Below are 13,873 nucleotides of genomic sequence, written 5' to 3'. Positions count from 1 at the left end.
TCAGTCAGGGGAATTCCTTACTTGACAAACGCAAACTGCTGGAAGTTCTCTCTCTGCTCACACCAGGCTAGCTTTCTGTCTCACACCAGGCTAGCTTTCTGTCTCACACCAGGCTAGCTTTCTGTCTCACACCAGGCTAGCTTTCTGTCTCACACCAGGCTAGCTTTCTGTCTCACAACTTGTACTACTCACTACCAGGGGAAATTAAGTCTTCACACCCAGCTCCGGCGGCCTCCTAAAAATATGAATATTGAAGTCCATCAAATTTGATTTGTCACGTGCCGAATACAACTGGTGTAGACCTTACAGTGAAATGCTTACTTACAAGCCCTTAACCAACATTGCAGTTTTAAGAAAAATACTCGGTTTAGTGTTCTTTCTGTTACCGATTTAGTAACAGAATGAAGCGTTTTAATCACTTAAATCATAAACCAAATTGTTATCAGTAAAAACACAAATTGATAGATCTACCTTGTAACTTCTGTGAACTTTGATTATCCTTTCTCTTGCGGGGGAGAGATTAGAAAATATATTTTAAAATATGTGGGTTGTTGGTAACCGAATGACAATATTTCTTAAACTTACAGATTTTTTCCCAAGACCCCTTTTCCACCTGTTTGACCAGAAATCAAAGCCTTGGAAAATGGTTGAAAAATGTATGTCTTAATTTCTCAAAAATAAACTGTAGACTTAGCATCCATGAACTTCACATTTTAGTGCTCATGGGGAGTTTTGCATGGAAAGGCCCATATACTGAGCTGGGGCACATACTCACCACAAGTATTCAATATACAAGGTTTTATTTATTTATATATGAAAGAAACGGAAGAACAATGTAGGATAACAATACTACTCTGGCTGTCTGAAGGAAATACAACTCCCCAGTGTTGTGGAGTGGGCTGGTAGTCAATGCAGGCAGCAGCTGCTGAAGGCATGAGAACAGACAGCACCCAGACACTCCCAGTGTTTCATTGACGCCCAGGCTTAGAGGAGGGACGGAGTGGAGGGAGGCACTGTGCCATAGCTGAGACATACTTGGCTATTTTTCCCAGAGAGAGCCTCAATGGATGGCTGCCTGCTTTACACATAGTCTTCTGGGTTCTGTAAAACTGGAGTTTGTGTAGCTACACTCTTCACTGCTGATTTATTTTGGTAAGATGGAGAACTACCATATTTCTTTCTGAACATTCTGATTTGAATGTGCCATATGGTTTGCTATTTTGTTTAGAAAGGTTGTTTGGCTGGACAGGAATGTTAGGACAGTTGAGTGTCCCATTTCTACTCAGCTGGTTGCTCATCGTTTCCTGTTTTTGTTTTGCATCCCTATTTCAGAAAATAATACATTTTATTCTGCTATTAAAATTGTCCTTCCTAATGGGCTTCTGTTTTGATCATTCTTACTGTCTCACTAACATGGTTAGCCTATAATAATGACATCTTAATGCCTTTTACTATAGCTTAAATATATCAAACAGATCCCCAAAGCAACCAGGCAGGAGAGAATGGTCACGCAAGATTATCTTGTTGCTATGAGAGACAGGCTACACATGACTGAATCCAACTATCTTTCCCCTCTGTCAATAAATGCAGTGAAATTTCCAAATTGGGCAGGATACAGCCTTAATGGGTTTAGAAGACATCGAGGCGGTGTTCATTTGTGCGGGTTATTACAGATAATGTGAGCTTATTACACAGTGATTTAAAAGACTGGTGGGATTGGACCAGCCTCTCTCCCTAATGGATCAGTGAAAGCACTGCTGAGTCATATTCATTCTATTCCCTGGCTGATCACAGGCTTTTGTTGACGATGATATTGGTGTGTGTGTGTATTGGTGTGAGTGTGTGTGTGTGTGTCGGTCCTATTACATTATTTTATATAAACTCAGCAAAAAAAGAAACGACCTCTCACTGTCAACTGCGTTTATTTTCAGCAAACTTAACATGTGTAAATATTTATATGAACATAACAAGATTCAACAACTAAGACATAAACTGAACAAGTTCCACAGACATGTGACTAACAGAAATTGAATAATGTGTCCCTGAACAAAGGGGGGGGTCAAAAGTAACAGTCAGTATCTGGTGTGGCCACCAGCTGCATTAAGTACTGCAGTGCATCTCCTCCTCATGGACTGCACCAGATTTGCCAGTTCTTGCTGTGAGATGTTACCCCACTCTTCCACCAAGGCACCTGCAAGTTCCTGGACATTTCTGGGGGTAATGGCCCTAGCCCTCACCCTCCGATCCAACAAGTCCCAGACGTGCTCAATGGGATTGAGATCCGGACTCTTCGCTGGCCATGGCAGAACACTGACATTCCTGTCTTGCAGGAAATCACAAACAGAACGAGCAGTATGGCTGGTGGCATTGTCATGCTGGAGGGTCATGTCAGGATGAGCCTGCAGGAAGGGTACCACATGAGGGAGGAGGATGTCTTCCCCATAATTGCATGTAATGACAGCAAGCTCAGTCCGATGATGCTGTGACACGCCGCCCCAGACCACGACGGACCCTCCAACTCCAAATCGATCCCGCTCCAGAGTACAGGCCTCGGTGTAACGCTCATTCCTTTGACGATAAACGCAAATCCGACCATCATCCCTGGTGAGACAAAACCGCGACTCGTCAGTGAAGAGCACTTTTTGCCAGCCCTGTCTGGTCCAGCGACGGTGGGTTTGTGCCCATAGGCGACGTTGTTGCCGGTGATGTCTGGTGAGGACCTGCCTTACAACATGTCTACAAACACTCCGTTCAGCCTATTGCCGGCAGTCTGAGCACTGATGGAGGGATTGTGCATTCCTGGTGTAACTCGGGCAGTTGTTGTTGCCTTCCTGTCCCGCAGGTGTGATGTTCGGATGTACCGATCCTGTGCAGGTGTTGTTACACATGGTCTGTCACTGCGAGGACGATCAGCTGTCCGTCCAGTCTCCATCTGTAGCGCTGTCTTAGGCGTCTCACAGTTCGGACATTGCAATTTATTGCCCTGTCCACATCTGCAGTCCTCATGACTCCTTGCAGCATGTCTAATAGGCTGACCACATGCGAGCGTTGCAAAATAAATTTAGCAATCTATGTTATTCAATTATTGCACCCACACTGCTCGCGCGCGTCAACGAGCGTCTGCGTTGCCAAGGGCTAAAAAATAACTCCTACCCACGTGCCATCTATTTCACCTTTATTTAACCAGATAGGCAAGTTGAGAACAAGTTCTCATTTACAATTGCGACCTGGCCAAGATAAAGCAAATGCGTTTGACACATACAACAACACAGTTACACATGGAGTAAAACAAACATACAGTCAATAATACAGTAGAAAAATAAGTCTATAGACAATGTGAGCAAATGAGGTGAGATAAGGGAGGTAAAGGCAAAAAAAGGCCATGGTGGCAAAGTAAATACAATATAGCAAGTAAAACACTGGAATGGTAGATTTGCAGTGGAAGAAAGTGCAAAATAGAAATAATGGGGTGCAAAGGAGCAAATAAATAAATACAGTAGGGGAAGAGGTAGTTGTTTGGGCTAAATTATAGATGGGCTATGTACAGGTGCAGTAATCTGTGAGCTGCTCTGACAGCTGGTGCTTAAAGCTAGTGAGGGAGATAAGTGTTTCCAGTTTCAGAGATTTTTGTAGTTCGTTCCAGTCATTGGCAGCAGAGAACTGGAAGGAGAGGCGGCCAAAGGAGGAATTGGCTTAGGGGGTGACCAGTGAGATTTACTTGCTGGAGCGCGTGCTACAGGTGGGTGCTGCTATGGTGACCAGCAGGCTGAGATAAGGGGGGACTTTACCTAGAAGGGTCTTGTAGATGACCTGGAGCCATTGGGTTTGGCGACGAGTATGAACCGAGGGCCAGCCAACGAGAGCGTACAGGTCGCAGTGGTGGATAGTATATGGGGCTTTGGTGACAAAACGGATGGCACTGTGATAGACTGCATCCAATTTATTGAGTAGGGTATTGGAGGCTATTTTGTAAATGACATCGCCGAAGTCGAGGATCGGTAGGATGGTCAGTTTTACGAGGGTATGTTTGGCAGAATGAGTGAAGGATGCTTTGTTGCCAAATAGGAAGCCAATTCTAGATTTAACTTTGGATTGGAGATGTTTGATGTGAGTCTGGAAGGAGAGCTTACAGTCTAACCAGACACCTAGGTATTTGTAGTTGTCCACATATTCTAAGTCAGAACCGTCCAGAGTAGTGATGCTGGATGGGCGGGCAGGTGCAGGCAGCGATCGGTTGAAGAGCATGCATTTAGTTTTACTTGTATTTAAGAGCAGTTGGAGGCCACGGAAGGAGAGTTGTATGACATTGAAGCTCGTCTGGAGGGTTGTTAACACAGTGTCCAAAGAAGGGCCAGAAGTATACAGAATGGTGTCGTCTGCGTAGAGGTGGATTAGAGACTCACCAGCAGCAAGAGCGACATCATTGATGTATACAGAGAAAAGAGTCGGCCCAAGAATTGAACCCTGTGGCACCCCCATAGAGACTGCCAGAGGTCCGGACAACAGGCCCTCCGATTTGACACATTGAACTCTATCAGAGAAGTAGTTGGTGAACCAGGCGAGGCAATCATTTGAGAAACCAAGGCTATTGAGTCTGCCGATGAGGATGTGGTGATTGACAGTCGAAAGCCTTGGCCAGGTCAATGAATACGGCTGCACAGTATTGTTTCTTATCGATGGCGGTTAAGATATCGTTTAGGACCTTGAGCGTGGCTGAGGTGCACCCATGACCAGCTCTGAAACCAGATTTTATAGCGAAGAAGGTGCGGTGGGATTCGAAATGGTCAGTAATCTGTTTGTTGACTTGGCTTTCGAAGACCTTAGAAAGGCAGGGTAGAATAGATATAGGTCTGCAGCAGTTTGGGTCAAGAGTGTCCCCCCCTTTGAAGAGGGGGATGACCGCAGCTGCTTTCCAATCTTTGGGAATCTCAGACGACACGAAAGAGAGGTTGAACAGGCTAGTAATAAGGGTTGCAACAATTTCGGCAGATCATTTTAGAAGGAAAGGGTCCAGATTGTCTAGCCCGGCTGATTTATAGGGGTCCAGATTTTGCAGCTGTTTCAGAACATCAGCTGACTGGATTTGGGAGAAGGAGAAATGGGGAAGGCTTGGGTGAGTTGCTGTGGGGGGTGCAGTGCTGTTGACCGGGGTAGGGGTAGCCAGGTGGACAGCATGGCCAGCCGTAGAAAAATGCTTATTGAAATTCTCAATTATAGTGGATTTATCGGTGGTGACAGAGTTTCCTATCCTCAGTGCAGTGGGCAGCTGGGAGGAGGTGCTCTTATTCTCCATGGACTTTACAGTGTCCCAGAACTTTTTTGAGTTTGTGTTGCAGGAAGCAAATTTCTGCAAATTTCTGCCTTGGCTTTTGTAACTGCCTGTGTATATTGGTTTCTAACTTCCCTGAAAAGTTGCATATCACGGGGGCTGTTCGATGCTAATGCAGAACGCCACAGGATGTTTTTGTGTTGGTTAAGGGCAGTCAGGTCTGGAGAGAACCAAGGGCTATATCTGTTCCTGGTTCTAAATTTCTTGAATGGGGCATGCTTATTTAAGATGGTGAGGAAGGCATTTAAAAAAAATAACCAGGCATCCTCTACTGACGGGATGAGGTCAATATCCTTCCAGGATACCCGGCCAGGTCGATTAGGTGTAGTAATACTATGGAAGTTTAGATGCCAATCACCATATAAGTTCAAAGATGAAAAAGCCTGGAAGGAGGAGAGATGACAGGAAATGATTGGGTTGACCGTTTTATGTGTGGATTAATTGTCAGAGTAGAGGACCTTGTGCATTTCAGGTAAAATAACAACTCAATGTTTATATCCCAGAACAAATGAATTGTTTTGATATTCAAATTGTTTTGATATTTTAACCTGCGTGTCGTGATCGCGTTTGGTGTAGGGGGACAAAATAAATGTATGCACGATGGCGCACGTGTGCCTCCGGTTTGGGTTCCGTGTAAGGCACATTCACTCAGATGAGCAGGGACCCTGGGCATCTTTCTTTTTGTGTTTTTCAGAGTCAGTAAAAAGGCCTCCTTTAGTGTCCTAAGTTTTCATAACTGTGACCTTTAATTGCCTACCGTCTGTAAGCTGTTAGTGTCTTAACGACCGTTCCACAGGTGCATGCTCATTAATTGTTTGGTTCATTGAACAAGCATGGGAAACAGTGTTTAAACCCTTTACAATGAAGATCTGTGAAGTTATTTGGATTTTTCCGAATTATCTTTGAAAGACAGGGTCCTGAAAAAGGGACGTTTTCTTTTTTTTCCTGAGTTTAGATGTTATGTCACATACACCTTATGGGTGCAGTAAAATGTGTGGTTTTACAGGGTTAGCCATAGTTGTACAGGGTCAGCCATAGTTGTACAGCACCCCTGGAGCAAATTAGGGTTAAGTGCGTTGTTCAAGGGCACATAGGGGGGAAAGAATTACCTTGTCGGTTCGGCTGTTCGAACCGGCAACCGTTCAGTTACTGGCCCAACGCTCTAACCGCTAGGCTACCTGCTGTTGTCTTATCTGCGATGTTCGTTTACTGTAAACAAATCCCTTTATCCAATCGTGAGCCCCCCACTATCACACTAGGGATGTATTCTTTATGGAGCCAATGAAAGCCCACCCTCTTTTTCTGAGAATCACAGCTTGTTCAGAGATTCATAGGACATTGTAAACGCACATTAGTGTCTAGAGGCGCTAAACTAACAGGTCACTTATTGATTTGTAGCGATTTCCTGTAGAGGATTAAGGAGGAGTTTGTCTGGGCTGAAAGCACACCTGTGACATTCCTTTTGGTAGTGTTTAGAAGCTGCAGCTGGGTCCAGTTTCCTCTCCTGCTCTGCCCTTTCAGGACATAGAGCCTCCTTTATGAAGCAGTCTATTGGCTAATATATTGAGTTACCATTGATTTTTAAACTGTAACTTATGCGTAAACAAACTTCAACCATAGACCGAAAAGGCAAGTGGTGAACTGATGTAAAACCTGGTTGCAGTTAGGGCTGAGTGATACGGCCTAAAAGTCATATCAATTTTTTTTTTTTTTTTTAAGTCAAGCTTTATATACATTTTGTTTTTTTCTCTAAATAAGCTTTGTTGTACAATTTTAAAGGTCAAACACACTGCATTTTAAAACGGTCAGCAATAATGTCATACCTAGGCTGAATCTACACTACCGGTCAAAAGTTTTAGAACACCTACTCATTAAGGGTTTTTCTTTATTTTGACTATTTTCTACATTGTAGAATAATAGTGAAGACATCAAAACTATGAAATAACACATATGGAATCATGCAGTAACCAAAAAAGTGTTAAACGAATCAAAATATATTTATTTTTGAGATTCTTCAAATAGCCACCATTTGCCTTGATGACAGCTTTGCACACTCTTAACCAGCTTCATGAGGTAGTCACCTACAATGCATTTCAATTAACAGGTGTGCCTTGTTAATTTGTGGAATTTCTTTCCTTAATACGTTTGAGCCAATCAGTTGTGTTGTTTAACCAGTTAAGAACAAATTCTTGTTTGCAATGACGGCCTAACCCGAACGACGCTGGGCCAATTGTGCGCCGCCCTATGGGACTCCCAATCACGGCCGGATGTGATGCAGCCTGGATTCAAACCAGGTACTGCAGTGACCCCTCTAGCACTGAGATCCAGTGTCTTAGACCACTGCGCCACTCAGGAGCCCTTGGGAGGTAGGGGTGGTATACAGGAGAGAGCCCTATTTCCATATTTTCTCAAGAACAGCTCAAATAAGCAAAGAGAAATGACAGTCCATCATTACTTTAAGACATGAAGGTCAGTCAATATGGAAAATCTCAAGAACTTTAAAAGTTTCTTCAAGTGCAGTCGCAAAAACCATCAAGCGCTATGATGAAACTGGCTCTCTTGTTCAGAAGTCTTATGGCTTGGGGGTAGAAGCTGTTAAGGAGCCTTTTGGTCCTAGATAATGTAGGAGGCAGCATAGAAAATGAACACCGGTCTCATAAACAATCTCTCAAGCACAAGCCCACGTGCTTGTGCAAGTAGCCAGCTAATATTTATATTTCAAGTTGTGCCAACTTGGATCTTTGTATAACTTCACAAGCTCTGAATTCAACTAACAAGTCATAACAGTTGAGTTGTTATGAACACAAAATTCTGTCCGTCTCAACCGTTTGAACAGCATGCTAGCCTATCCACTTTGTTCAGATGTTGAAAACAAGTGGCATACCTTTTTTTCTCAGAATGAGAACGAGTTGCCAATTCCTTAATTGTTTTATGCTAACTGCACGTTTATAAAACAGACTAAACAGCTAGTATAAACATCTTTATTTGACAGAAATGTTGCTAGCGATACGTGGTACCGTGACAAACTGAGCATTAATTTTCCAGAATGCGAGAGGTTTCACTCTTGCAAAAAGTTGTCCAAGATAAGCCCAATGCGTTTGTATGCGGTTATTTGGAACCTAAGCTTGTGGCCAGTTTTCACGCCTTTGGAGCAAAGATTCCTATTGTTATAGGCTGACCACACCGCTCGCGTCGCGTGCGTTGCAAAATACATTTTGAAATCTGTTATTCAATTATTGCACCCACACTGCTCGCGCGCGTCAACGAGGGTCTGCGTTGCCAAGGGCTAAAATAGAAGTCAGGTGCACAGCACGGAAGGAGCGAACGAGACGAGACAAAAGACAAATGCTCATAAAAACAAAAAGGACAAAAACTTGATTCTGTGATACAGGCATTTGTGATATCGCGCAAAAACATACATTCGAACTAATCAAATTAATGAAATATATCGGCCCGCCTCAAGCAGTTCGTGCCATACATTATAATAACACGTGTATGTAGATGATGGACACCACACACACCATAGTTTCAATAAGATGCTGCAGCGTTCCTCCACAGTGGAGGGAGGCTTTAGTATAGAGCACAGCAGAGTTATTGTGTGTGCATTCCTGTGTATGTGTGTGTTTGAGAGGGAGCTTGGCTGAAAATCAGCATGTCTGGGCAAGACCTCAGACCGCAGAATGGTAATATAAGGTCCCATACACTGTCACTAGGCAGACTATAACAACCAACCACCATTCAAGAAACAGAGCTGCATTAGCTAGTTTGTAATGTTGGTCTAAAGTACATTAAAACAGGATTTCTGTCGGCAGAGGAAATAGATGAGTGGATGTTTCTCTCTGATGTAAAGCTGTGCATTAGCTTAATGGCATACAGTGGTGCAAGTTATGGTGCAATAAGGGAAATTCCACGTGAGTGACATTTCCCGGTGTGCTGTCCTCTCCTGGAGGGGAGAACGGACCTAGCCCCTCAGACCACGGCCATTTCACTGGTACACCTAATTGACTTGAATGGGAATGGCCATTCTAGTAATTCTATGGGACTGTCTATCTGCACATTTCTGCTCATTGCTCATTCTAAAGCAGCCCTGGTTTGGCACAGCTGCCCTGCTTTACCCTGACCCTGGGTACTTCTCATTTGGCACGGTAGATAATATTCTGTACAGAGGAAGCCATTCCTCTGAGTGGTACTGAAGGAATGTGATGTGAGTGAAAGTGTTTGGGAACCACCCGACCCTGGGTTACTGTGTCAATGCATGAGAGAGAAGGCCTAGCTTTGGCTGCCAACTTTCTTTCTCCATTCTTTGTGGTTCAGGGCTTTGTCCAAGTGGCTTTTCTGTGGCGACATGTGACCTTGACTATCAGATTATGTAGCACAAACATTTCGCTACTGCCGCAATAACATCTGCTAAGTATGTTTACTGTATGTGACCAATAGAATTTGATTTGGTTATGCTCCTAGTTGATGTTCAGATGTTTGTAATGCTGTTGGCCATGCCATGCTTTGGGGCCAGCTATGCCTGATTCTTAATGACGGTTGGAGGGGGAGGGAAGTGTTTGATTGTTGGAGTAGGATATGTCCACTTGTCCAGCTGCCTATAATTGTCCGACAGATTCCTAGCCTGGCATACAAATGATTTTGCTACGTGTCACTGTTTCAAACAATGGTTCAGTGCCGTGTTTGTCCTGGTTTAAACAGCTACCAGATTGTCTTCCTCATCTCTTTTCCAGAGGAAGGCCCTACTTCTAAAAGGAACAGATTGTCTGTCTTATTTTTGGAGCAGCTTTTTTTTCTCCACCCCCCTGTTCTCCTGAAACCACGAGCTAGCTGTATAGTATTGTAGTCCCTGGCAAGATCCATGACCCAATTTACTGTGGGCCCGAGGAGAGGAAGACCGAGCAGGGAGGAATGAGCAGCTCATGTGAGCTGAGGAGAGGAAGACCGAGCAGGGAGGAATGAGCAGCTCATGTGAGCTGAGGAGAGGAAGACCGAGCAGGGAGGAATGAGCAGTGGTGGAAAAAGTACTCAAATGTTATACTTGAGTAAAAGATAACTTTTAATAGAAAATGACTCAAGTGAAAGTCACCCAGTAAAATACTACTTGAGTAAAAGTCTAAAAGTATTTTGTTTTAAATATACTTAACTTCTACAGGATTGTGATTAGCATGAAGTTGTAAGTAACAAGAACATTTCCCAGGACATAAACAAATCTGATATGGGCAGAAAGCTTAAATTCTTGTGAATCTTAATTGCACTGTCAAATTACAGTAGCAATTACAGTGAAAGAATACTATGCTATTGTTTGAGGAGAGTGCACAGTTATGAACTTGAAAATGTATTAACAAACCAATTAGGCACATTTGGGCAGTCTTGATACAACATTTTGAACAGAAATCCAATGGTTCATTGAATCAGTCTAAAACTTTGCACATACACTGCTGCTATCTAGTTGCCAAAATCTAAATTGCGCCTAGATTCCTATGTCATATATTGGCGTTTCGCTTACATTTCAAAGATGGAACAAAAACAAAGCAAAAAAACATGTTTTTTTTCTCTTTGTATTATCTTTTACTAGATCTAATGTGTTATATTCTCCTACATTAATTTCACATTTCCAGAAACTTCAAAGTGTTTCCTTTCAAACGGTATCAAGAATATGCTATCCTTGCTTCAGGTCCTGAGCTACAGGCAGTTTGATTTGGGTGTCATTTTAGGCGAAAATTGAAAAAAAAGGGTCCGATCCTTTAAGTATCAAAAAGTAAATGGAATTGCAAAAAAGCACTTAAGTATCAAAAGTAAAAGTATTAATTTCAAATTCCTTATTATGTAAACCAGACAGCACAAGTGCTTGTTTTTTTTGTTTTTTTATTTACGGATAGCCAACGGCACACTACAACACCCTGAAATGTACAAACAAAGCATTTGTGTTTAGTGAGTCCGCCAGATCAGAGGCAGTGTGTGAATTGGACCATTTTCCTGTCAAAGTAACAAGTATTTTGGGGGGTCAGGGAAAATGTATGGAGTAAAAATGTATTTTCTTTAGGAATGTAGTGAAGTAAAAGTTGTCAGAAATATAAATAGTAAAGTACAGATACCCCAACAAACTACTTAAGTAAAAATACTTTGAAGTACTACTTAAGTACTTTACACCACTGGGAATGAGTAGCTAATGTGAGCTGAGAAGAGGAAGACCGATCAGAGAGGAATGAGTAGCTAATGTGAGCTGAGAAGAGGAAGACCGATCAGAGAGGAATGAGTAGTTCATGTGAGCTGAGAAGAGGAAGACCAATCAGGGAGGAATGAGTAGTTCATGTGAGCTGAGAAGAGGAAGACCAATCAAAGAGGAATGAGTAGTTCATGTGAGCTGAGAAGAGGAAGACCAATCAAAGAGGAATGAGTAGTTCATGTGAGCTGAGAAGAGGAAGACCAATCAAAGAGGAATGAGTAGTTCATGTGAGCTGAGCTCAATAGGCTCTCTTCTTTTCTCTCTCCCCTGGTCGGCCTCCGCTCTTTTGAAAGGCTTAATAACCACAGTCAGACACTTGGGGTCATAGTGATCACTTCTTGTCTTTTACTCCTATAAAATATCCTGTATAAAGAACGTCTTGTAAGCTTGCACTGTTCATGTGAGTAGTTTTTAGACAGTCAAAGTTAAGTGAGTGATTGGCTTGCGGGTTTGAGTCCCTGATCAACGCGCCGTTTTTTTATAATTTTTAATAACTTGTAATTAGGTTGGCAAATTAGCTCTGACGCTAGCGCCATTAGCCCACTGCAGAAATAGAAAGGACAATATTTCACTGTCAACTCTGAGCTCTGGATATGGTACAGACTACTTGTATGGCTCAACATTGAGATAGTCATACCCCTCACACTGTCGTGTCAACTTGAACAGAATTGTGGTGGTTCAAATGTTTATTTTTTATATTTCCTTTTTTTCCACAGTTCCAGCTTGGTTTAGCTCAGCTTTGTTTTGTTGGCCTCAGTAAGGCTGGCCCTCTCCCTCCCCCTCTCTCCATCAGACAAGAGCAGAAAATGATTTCAGTTCAGGTCCCTCCTTCCCTCAGACAGGCGCTGTAGGGTCCCCACATGTAAGCTGAACAGGTATAAGCACACATTCATTCCCATGTCCATCTAATACCTAACCAGCAATAAGTAAAGCTGAATTGTGTTAGTACGCCACTGACCGAATAAGGGAATATGAAAAGTATTATGTATGTGACGGGTAACGTGAAATGTGTGTAATGTACAGTGTCTATTTTGTATACAGCAGTACCGGGTGTCTGAGAATTTTCCCCTTGCGACATTAAAATGAATCCTATCCTGTCCCTCTCTGCAGGTGTAATGAGGTGTCTGGTCATGGACAGATAATGGATGTGGAGACAACAACACCGTACTCTGACTTCATCAACTGTGATCGTACAGGCCGCAGGAACGCAGTACCTGACATCCAAGGACAGGGGGCAGCAGCTAGCACCAGTGAATTAACCAAAGACATGGAAGGGCTGGACCTGAAGGTGGCGGGTGAGTGTGTGTGTGTGTGTGTGTGTGTGTGTGTGTGTGTGTGTGTGTGTGTGTGTGTGTGTGTGTGTGTGTGTGTGTAGATATAGCCAGGTGTCTATGTTCTACATCTTCATTCACTTAGTCAGCATTACCTCCTGCCTTCTCTCCCAAGCCATCTCCAATCTATTGACACTTGTGGGCACTTGCTTTGTTTTTAATGGACCATGTTTCCCATGTCTTTCAGAAGGAGACTCTGGTACATCACCAGCCCCTGAGGGTGAAGGGTTGACCAGCCAAGAGGCCCAGGGAGGCGAGGGCCCATCCTAAACCACCTCACAGGAGAGGAGAGCGGGACACGGAGAAGAAGGGACAGAATAAGACAGAGAGGATCTCCTGAGTGTCCTGCCTGACTAGACCCTACCCCTCTCCTAACTCAAGAGATGATGACATCTCTCACTGTGTAGCTCTGATGGAGCTTTGCTGGTCCAGCTGCATGATGCTTCTCCTTTATCAATTGGCATTGTGGGAAATGTAGTTGACAGAACAGTTGTTGACAAGTAGGACTACATCTGATCTTTGCCTAGAGGTGGTGCTGGGCTACGGTGGTAATTAAATGTTCTCATATCACTATGAGAATGTACCCAACATGGATCTATGTCTCTCCAGATGTATTGAACACGATCCTTTCTTAGAATTACATGTTGTTCCTAACATGGAACTATCATCAAATGAGCTACGCAGAATCTATAATCATGTTTGCCATTTCTTTTGTGTATGTGACCCAGTTTATTATTTTACATTTTTTGTTTTACAATAATAATTGTAGGAGCATATTTATTTCAAATGGTTCTCTGATACCTTTTGTAATAGTCATTTATTTTCTGTAATAAAATGTTTATGTATCTTCTGTTACGGTATGTGCATACTTTTGCTGTTGGCACAACTGTAATCTTATCTTCAGAAGACTCCTGGAGTCTTTAATTTACTTCAGTGAAGGTACTTTCAGTGGTCAGAATTTGTACTTTCAGTGGTCAGAATACTGCT

The 13,873-nt window shown here is 43.0% G+C and overlaps 1 protein-coding gene across 1 annotated transcript in view; it reads left to right on the top strand.

The window, feature by feature from the left end:
- The window catches only part of LOC106572615 (cAMP-dependent protein kinase inhibitor gamma), a 42,085-nt gene extending 28,349 nt beyond the window's left edge, over positions 1–13,736 (top strand). The window contains exons 2-3 of the mRNA XM_014146954.3: positions 12,666–12,850; positions 13,074–13,736. Coding sequence (XP_014002429.1) covers positions 12,697–12,850; positions 13,074–13,156 — 237 coding nt within the window. The 5' untranslated portion in view covers positions 12,666–12,696 and the 3' untranslated portion in view covers positions 13,157–13,736. The remainder of the gene's footprint in view (positions 1–12,665; positions 12,851–13,073) is intronic.
- The last annotated feature ends 137 nt before the right edge of the window (positions 13,737–13,873 follow it).

The sequence above is a fragment of the Salmo salar genome, chromosome 15, assembly GCF_965601325.2.
Source record: "Salmo salar chromosome 15, fSalSal1, whole genome shotgun sequence".
Classification (NCBI taxonomy): Eukaryota; Metazoa; Chordata; class Actinopteri; order Salmoniformes; family Salmonidae; genus Salmo; species Salmo salar.
This window is presented reverse-complemented; position numbering and strand designations above follow the sequence as displayed.